At 31.8% G+C, this 9,451-nt stretch overlaps 1 protein-coding gene across 1 annotated transcript; it reads left to right on the forward strand.

Annotated features, from left to right (window-relative positions):
• Positions 1 to 3,233: 3,233 nt before the first annotated feature.
• On the forward strand, positions 3,234 to 4,969 carry LOC132633894 (uncharacterized). The gene is made up of 2 exons (XM_060350289.1): positions 3,234 to 3,785; positions 4,163 to 4,969. The coding sequence occupies exons 1-2, from the start codon at positions 3,447 to 3,449 to the stop codon at positions 4,421 to 4,423; spliced, it is 600 nt and encodes a 199-aa protein (XP_060206272.1). The 5' UTR covers positions 3,234 to 3,446; the 3' UTR covers positions 4,424 to 4,969.
• The last annotated feature ends 4,482 nt before the right edge of the window (positions 4,970 to 9,451 follow it).

Raw genomic sequence — 9,451 nt, forward strand, 5'->3', positions numbered from 1 at the left:
ATCAGTAAAACATTAAAAAGTTGAAAAAGACATGTCTTTTTTTTTTGTTCAAACGATAACTTTTATTTATCGTTTAAGGTGGAACATACATCATAGAAATATTTTCACTATTAGTGATAGTGTCATACTCAAGTTACCCAAAGTTGCTAAACTATTACATATAGAGCTAAAAACTAACTAAGTAGTGGCTGCACCATTTTTGTCATCTTAATACACATACCTAGAAATAAAGTAGAGCATAAGAGCTTTTAGTTGTTGTTACAAATATACATATTAATTAAACATAAAGACTACCTAAAATTAAAATGAAAATATATGAAATAAAAAAACTTTGTGTAATGATCCCAAACTTTGGGGGAATACTTGCATTTTGTCCTCAATTCTCCCATTTTATTAAAAACACTTTGTGTAATGATTCCAAACTTCAGATGTTTTTCTATCATTATCCCCAGGGCTAGGGTCTCGACTACAAAGAGTTGTTCTTTTCTGCCTTTTAGGAGGATTACCCACGGAAGAAGTATTAGGGCATTACCATGTGCTTGAGTTACAGCAAATGCTGATGTTATTGAAGTATCTTCTATAGGAACCTCCAAATCTACAACCTCTGTCCTTTTCACATGAAAACAATTAGAAGTTTAGGACCCATTCAGACAAGAAAAAAGAAAGGTATAAATTCGGGAAAAAAGAAGAAGAAACAACCTAAAATTAAATGGCTGACAAAGAAAGGCTAAAAATTTAAGTTAAAGACATTAGACTCTAACGTGAGCTTCTGTTAGTAGGTTTACATTTAACACTTAAAGAGTTAAAAGACTTAAAGACATGGGCTTGGACATATTCTTAAAAACATGGACCTTAAACAATCATGTGAAATAAGTAGACCAAAAATCAAATTAATGATTAAAAGGTATAAAATATTTATAATTATTTATGAAAAACTAATATTATACATATAAATAATTATAAAATTTATGTATATAATTTATCGGTTTGGTTCGGTTATTTATTCGGTTATTTTTTAATATAACCATAACCAAACCAAATATTATCGGTTTTTAAAATTTAAAACCAAATCAAACCAAACCAAACCAAATGTCGGTTTTTTTATTCGGTTTGGTTAAATTTTCGGTTTGGTTCTAGTTTTAACCAAAACCGTGAACAACCCTAATTACATGATATCGGAGGTCGAAATATTTTGATCAACACATAGTTTTAGCATTTTGTTAACTTCAAATACAAATCATATTTGTAAATTGTAGGTATACGTCGTAAAGTTAAAAGTTTTCGGTCATGCATGAAATCATTAAATCTCAATTAGCTACATTACTGCTATATAAGTGGGAATGAGGGGCTTTTGTAATCCTCACAAATTTTTTAATCCTATCATATTGCTACATGTGGCTTTGTTTTGTTTTTTGTCAAATTTTTGGACTCATTCTTTATCTTAAGTAAATATTTATGTGGGTTTATGTAATTGGTATATTACTTTACTTTGCTACTATATATAAGAGGGAATGAGGTGCTTTTGTAGTCCTCACAAAAATTTGAATCCTATAGTGTTGCTACTTGTGGCTTTTGTCTTTTGCCTAATCTCAGTTTTTGGATTTATTCTTTACCTTAAGTAAATTTTTATGTGCGCTTATGTAATTGGTGTATTACTTTACTTTACTACTATAATATAAAAGGGAATGAGGTGCTTTTGTAGTCCTCACAAAAGTTTTAATCCTATGGTGTTGCTACATGTGGATTTGTTTTGTCTTTTACCTAATTTCATTTTTTGGATTCATTCTTTATCTTAAATAAATTTTTATGTGGGCTTATGTAATTGTGGTATATTGAATTGTAACAACTTTTTGTGAATTTTTCTTGCTCTTTACTTCCTTCGATTCATATTATATGGCATTTTAGCTTTTATATTTAATTCGAATAAGTTTTTTACATATAATTGAGAAGGCATTAATAGTTTCTTTTACAAAATTTCCTATTATTTACATAACCAAAAAACCATATTAAGTTGGTACTATTTAACTAAGATAATTTAGTAAAACGCTTCTTACTGTCTAGCACAAGCTAAAACACCATATAATATGAATAAAAAGGATTATTAAATTACCCTTTACATTATTTGTTATCATACATATTATGTAGTAAAATTTAGACAATTATGGATCCATATTACCGAATTCAACCGGAGCATTTATTAGATCTTACCAATTACTCTTGCCTCGAGTTTAATTTATGTGACACTATTTATTTCACCAGAGTATTTGACTAAATTATGAAGCTAAATTGAATAGATCAACTATGTATTTTAAATTAAGTTTAGATATTAAAAAATACAATAAGTACTATAAATTTCAATATTAACTTAGAAGAAATAGCTTTAAACATAAACTTTTTTTTTTTTAAAACAAATTAGCCTCAAGGGGCTTGTTTTATTTAATCCGGAAAAACAAAGTTCAAAAAAATGCAGAAAAGTAAAGTGCAGGGATTTTAAGCATAAACTGTATATGAAGAACTAAATTGATTCTTGATGTTCATTAATGAATTTAATTTTTCCCCTTAATTTCGTCTAATACTAAGCTTAAATCACCACATTTAGCTAGCATAAACTCTTGTTACATGAAATATTATGAGCGAAATTAAAACTTAATAATACCAAAAAAAAAAAAGAATCTATTTCTATCTATAAATACAAAATTTATATGCTCACAAATTCATAAAAATGTCAATATTTTTCAATTTATGATTTCCACCGAGTTGTATTATTTTACATAATTTAAATTATGTTACCTTACAGAATGTCGAGTGGCTTGTCCCTTTGGTATTTGATGATTTTTCTGCTAAACTTCCTTCCTCATAATTAATTTTTTGTGTAAAAATTATCCAATTAGTTGACTAAAGAACATCAATAATAATGAAGACTTATCAATAAATATTTGACGTGCCAGTGAATTGTTAATTATGCAGTAAGAAATATATGACTATTTTTATATTGGAAAATTTACTGGACATAACTACCTCTAAGACTTATTTATTAATAATAGCTACCTTTTATTTTATTTATTTTTAGTAGCTTAAATTAATTTCAAAATTACCAGTTGTAACTGATCTACAAGGCGTCTGTACTTCCCCTAAACTTACGGCCCATGTTCCCCAATAACTCCCAATCTCTTCTCTTTTCAAATTAATTTCTCTCAATATTTTCAACCGTATCATACGCCCATTATCTATCATCATTATTAGCACGATTCCATCTTCCTTAATCGTTACCCACACAGTATAGGTAACGAATTTTGATAATTTATTAGAATTTTTTTACTTTCTTTGTTGTATTTCTCTATATTTATTCTTATATTTCATCGTTTTCTTTGTTTCTTTTCATTCTTTTTTTTCCTGTTTTCAGCCATTGTTAGAGTGTTTAAAACAAGATCTAATTCTCCATTTTAATGGCGGAAAGAGATACTCCAAGCAGGAATACTCGAGGTAGTCCTGATGTTTATGATTGTCCTAGTTTCTCTTTGGGATTTTCACAACAACAACTTGCAATTGCAGGAGAATCTGCTAAAATTGATGTTGAGAGAAGAAGCAAGAAGATTCATGACCCATCAAGGATGCGTCAACTTCAACCAACTGAAGTTGCAAAATCGAGCAAGCGAAAAGATGATGTACCAGTCAAAAGAGGTTCTAAAGTTGCTCAACAAAATAAGAGAAAAGTAACCAAGCCTTTTTCCGACGTTAAGGGTAAAAAGGTTGTTAAAGATGTAGATCTGGAAGAGGATGAACAGGTATTGATGAATTTTTTCGATTTTGTTGTTTTGTATTTCACTATATTTCTGTATATTTCAACATAATTGGATATGCAATTCAGTATATTTCTGTGTATTTAATAAAATGTATATGTGCATCAACTGTAGTTTATATCATATACAACATAACTGTGGTAGCTGTGTTCGTAGTTAACTGTATTTCATTATATTTCTATGTATTTTCACAAGAACGTATGTTTACTATTCTGTACTTATTTATTTTAAAAGCTGTGTTATGCAATTTTTTTTTTTTTTGTGTATATTTTTGTTGTATATATGTGTGTTAATTTTGTTGTCTGTGTCTATATTTTATACAATTGTTTCCGTCTTAACTTAGTGTTGCATTTTTATTTTAGGAAACTAAATTCTATGTTAAGAGTCATCCTGAAGAGGCTCCATCGATGCAACGGTACACGAATATTGAGGTGTTCAAAGATCTCAAGAGTAAGTTAACTGTTCCACAGTTAGAGATCTTTTCCAAGACAATATTTGGGAAATTCCTCAGAATGCAGCACCTGGAGGTTCAAGCACAAATTTTTAGGTGCTACATGGTAAGAGAGCTCAAGGAGAGCACTTCTGATTGCTTTACAATTGATATAAATGGTACTGTATTGTGATTTACCATGAGAGAATTTGCCCTTATGAGCGGGCTAAATTGTGTAGCCGATGAAGGTCAATTTACATACGATGAGGAAAAACCGAATAGGATTATGGATGATTATTTTGGTGGAACTAGGAGTAAAGTAAAAAGATTGGAGTTGATTGATTGCTTTAAGAATAAGTGTTGGGGAGATAATGATGAGGACGCTGTTAAGTTTGCAATTCTGTTTTTTATAAATACATACATCTTTTGCGGTGAGCCTAGGAAAACGAATATACCAAGGGTTCATTTTGAAGTGGTTGAGGATGGAAGGTATGTAGATTATCCATGGGGCAAAGAAGCTTTTACCGAGTTGATTAGAAGCATCATCAAGAAGTATTCTGCCACAACACAGTATTATAGGATCCATGGGATGCCACTGGCTATGCAAGTTTGGCTTTATGAGTGTTGTTCAAGAGTTCCATCGTATCTCGCTCTTAAATCCGGAAATTCCACTCCAAGAATGTTGAATTGGAGGTCCATTGACAGTCAGCCAAAATACAATATTTTGATGGAAGACATTTTTAGAGACGGCAAACAGTCGGTAATATTCGAACACTCTAACTTATTTTTATGTTTTTTCATAGCATTTTATTTTGCAATTATGCCTTACTGATTTTATTTGTACTCCATTGATCTACTTGTCGTATTTTTGCTTTTTGATGGTTTTTTTCCTGATTTTTGCATTTCACTATATTTCTGTGTATTTCCTTTATTTCTGTATATTTCTCTATATATCTCTACTTGTCGTTTTTTTGCTTTCTGGTGGTTTTTTCCTGATTTTTTGCATTTCACTATAGATTTCACTATATTTCTGTATATTTCAACATAATTGGATATGCAATTCAGTATATTTCGTTGGTGAGTTCACAAGTATTGGCACTGATGCAAATGTGTTTAAATGTTTAATTTTACTGTTTTTTTCCTTTTAGCTGAGGTCAGTTTACTGGGAACCAAATTGACCTGAAACCTATGTTGCTCGGACTCTCCAAAAATGTTACCATACCCCTGCCAGATTCTCAAAAAATTTACTATTTTTGGAGAATCCCACATGCACCCGTGGACATATCTGAAGCGTCCGAGCAACATAGCCTACAAAAAGTATAAAGATTGTCTGATAAAAAAAAGTATGAAGATTGTGTCTTTAAATGTGCCCTTTTCTGGTTTATCATGATTAGCTAAGCTCTTCAAGATTTTTCCAGTATCAGTTTACTCAGAACTAAATTGACCTGAAATTCAAGTGTAAAAATTTGCTGATAAAATAAAGTGTATAAAGATTGTGTCTTTAATTGTGCCTTTTTTGTGATTTTTCCTGTTTAGCTAAACTCTTCAAGATATTTTCCAGTATCAGTTTACTCAGTACCAAATTGACATGAAATACAAGTATAAAGATTGTCTGATAAAAAAGAAGTATAAAGATTGTGTTCTTTAAATGTGCCCTTTTTCTGACTTTCCCCCTTTAGCTAAGCTCTCCAACATATTTTCCAGTATCAGTTTACTTGGGACCAAATTGACCTGATATACAAGTATAAAGTTTATCTGATTAAAAAAACAAGTATAAAGATTGTGTCTTTAAATGTGCCATTTTCTGATGTTTTCACTATCAGTTTAGTCGGAACCAAATTGACCTGAAATACAAGTATAAAGATTGCCTGATAAAAAAGAAGTATAATGATTGTATCTTTAAATGTGTCATTTTTCTGATTTTTCCTGTTTTCACTATAATGATTTCACTGTATTTCTGTATATTTCAACATAATTGGATATGCAATTCAGTATATTTCGTTGGTGAGTTCACAAGTATTGGCACTGATGCACATATACATTTTATTAAATACACAGAAATATACTGAATTGCATATCCAATTATGTTGAAATATACAGAAATATAGTGAAATCTACTTGTCGTATTTTTGCTTTCTGGTGGTTTTTTTCTTGATTTTTTGCATTTCACTATATTTCTGTGTATTTCCTTTATCACAATGTAACTATTTTGGGTTGTACATTTCATAATATTTCCCTGTATTTCATTATTCATAATGTAAGTGTGACTAGTTTTATAACACACTAATTAAATATTTATTTGTTTCTTCTTCAGAGCTGTACATTTGCAAATACAATCCCCACTAGCAGTGAGTTGGAGAGCCTCCAATTGCCCGATGTTGTTGTCTGTCGAGATACAGTAGACAAAAATGTCTTAGTTGATGCCCATGAAGGTACCCAAGTCACAGATATGCCAGTGGATGAGTATGATGATTTCAGTACTACTCCCCCTACCTTTCTAAGGGCAAACAGCAACAACAGACGAATCAGACAGATTCTCCACCTTCAAAGAGACGCAGACAACTTCCTGCAACAGCTTCCACATCAAAGAAACAACAAATCCACACCGAACCATAGACAACTTTGAAGAAGAGTCACAAGGATCAAAAGGTTGCTCAAAAGCCTATTTTACAGTAGTCTGCTTCACCAAAGTTGAATGAACAAATGAATCGACCCCAAAACACCCCAGTCCTACGTGATGTCCCTACTGCATCTATGAAAGATGAAATGCAATTGCTAAGGAAAGATTTTAAAGTTTTCAAGGAATTAGTAAGTGATTTTAGTTACGAAACAAAAATCTTTTTGGTGTATTTAATTTACTGTTTGTTAACAAATTGGAACACTGTTTTTATTTAAATATTAGGTCGTTGGTGAGTTCACAAGTATTGGCACTGAGTTGTCCAATCTTCGAACTTTCATGGATGACAACTTCAAGAAGCTATTTGAAGAAATCAAGGGGAACAATTCCGTGGACAAGGTAAATGTGTGAATTTGGAATTGAACTAACATTTTAGACCCTTATTGCGAAATACAATTTTTATTAATTAATTTTTTTCATGTGCAGGCGGCCGATAGTGAGGCGCCGGTACATCAAACTAATGCTGGGCTACAATTAAAGCCTGAAGAAAACTTACGTCATGATTCTACCATTCAAACATCTCCGCCGAAACATGATGATGAGTCAAATAAGGTAAGATGAGTTTGTGACGTGAAATCCATCTTTTAAAGTTATGTTGTTGTGCATTGTATGCACAAAAAAGTATATGGTTGCCATGTTCCAGTCTATAATTTTAAAGTTATGTTTTCCTCGGTATTTTCTATTTTACAAACTTTTGTATTTTATGGCGTTTCGTTTGTACTTCACTGATAGACTTCTCTGTTTTTTTGTATGTCACTGTATTTCTATGTATTTCTACCCCCACAAAATCAGTCTAATCCTGACTCTATTTCTGTGTATTTAGTAATTTTCCAACCTTATATTTTTATGTTATGATTTTGTTTTAAATTTTGATTTTTTCTTATTCCAAAGGGTGTTGCACCAATGTTACATGAGGAAGTTCCGGGTATTGTAGTGACCGGCGGAAACTTAAGAGCAGATATACGTCAAGCTTTAACTGAAGAGATTAATCGGGCGGATGAAGGATATTTCAACTCAACAGAGGTAAATTTTACATTCAATCTTATAGATTTTTTCAAGATACTGCTATATTTAACATTTATTAAATCTCTTTTTTTAGGGAATGGTCGCAGAGATGCTCATTGAGTTGCCTCTAGAAACTCGTGTACCAGAAGCAGGTGCGAGAATACAACCCGGGGACATCACTGATCATTCAATTTTAGAGACCCCACCCAGGTTCGATGACAACATTACTAAGTCACAATGGTTGATCCCTGACGAAATGTTACCAAGCCAAATAGGTTCGTCAGGATTCTCTGTGTTTCATCAAACGGGTCACAAAGGATTTGTTATGCCAGTAATGTCTGCTGACAAAGGAATACAAGAGGCAGTGATTAATGCGGAAGTTGTAATTGCTCAACCAAATGTTATTCCAACTAGGATAGTCAAACCTAGTAAATACTTCAGTTCGCCTTACATGACCAATTACGGCCCTGCAGAAGCTTCTGTTCAAGACCCCACACCTTCCATTTTTAAAAAGAAGCATCCATTTGTTGAAGATCCAATTAATGGCTCGCGAAATACTTCGCTTATTCAACAATACCGGAATTGGCTTGAACAAGATCTGCTTCTAAGGCATGATAAAAAGTAAGTTTGAACGTATTTACCTTTTTAATTTATATATTCATTCAACAAAGTAAACTATTTACGTTGAAAATAACTGATTGTTGATATTTATAAAGGGTAAGGAAAGCCGTTACAAAAAGAATAAGCAAGCTTTGGATCCAGATGACATCAACTTTGGCTTCAATTTTGGTGTGTTACATGTTGATGACAAAAACTGGTTCTATCTCTTATCGATGAATGACTAGTCTTGGAATGATGAGGTGCTATATTTCCCATTTCCTTTTTATTCCTTAATTCTACAGTAGTCTATCTATATGTTTTTTAAAGCATATTTCTCTATATTCCTTCTATGTATTTCTCTGTATTTCCCCGTATTTCTATGTATTTTTCTTCATTCAAACTGCATATTTCTCTGTAACAGTTTTTAGTTTTTCTATCACATAAGGTCCGTATGAATTTTAATTTACCAATATGCATTAAACTTATTTCATTTTTTTTACCAGCATATTGATGTCATTTTTTACTACTTGCGGAAGAAAGGCAAGTACGACAAGGATAACAGTTTCAAATTCACAACCGTTGACTGTATGTTCTTCTCCAAAATTGATGAAATTCATCGTGCATATGCTAATCCGGAGGGGACCAGTAGTGTTGCCAGTTTGGAGAACGAAATATGCGAGTACATTAACGGGCATAGGATGCTGGCTAATGTGCCATGACATACAGTTGATTGTGTACTCATTCCTGTCAACATCAACAGGAAAATCACTGGATCTTGATTGTAGTGCCATTCACTGACAGATTCCTACTCTTTTTTAAAAAAAAAATTCATTAAAACTGCATATTCCTCTGTATTTTCCCCGTATTTCTATGTATTTCTTCATTCAAACTGCATATTTCTCTTTAATAGTTTTTAGTTTTTCTATCACACAAGGTCCG

Source organism: Lycium barbarum, chromosome 3, assembly GCF_019175385.1.
Source record: "Lycium barbarum isolate Lr01 chromosome 3, ASM1917538v2, whole genome shotgun sequence".
NCBI lineage: Eukaryota > Viridiplantae > Streptophyta > Magnoliopsida > Solanales > Solanaceae > Lycium > Lycium barbarum.

What these genes read in the sequence shown, in the direction of transcription:
- LOC132633894 (XM_060350289.1), top strand. Translation starts at nt 3,447, where the DNA reads ATGGCGGAAAGAGATACTCCAAGCAGGAATACTCGAGGTAGTCCTGAT. An exon ending in ATCTGGAAGAGGATGAACAG is followed by an intron (nt 3,786 to 4,162) that starts GTATTGATGAAT and finishes TTTTTATTTTAG; the next exon opens with GAAACTAAATTCTATGTTAA.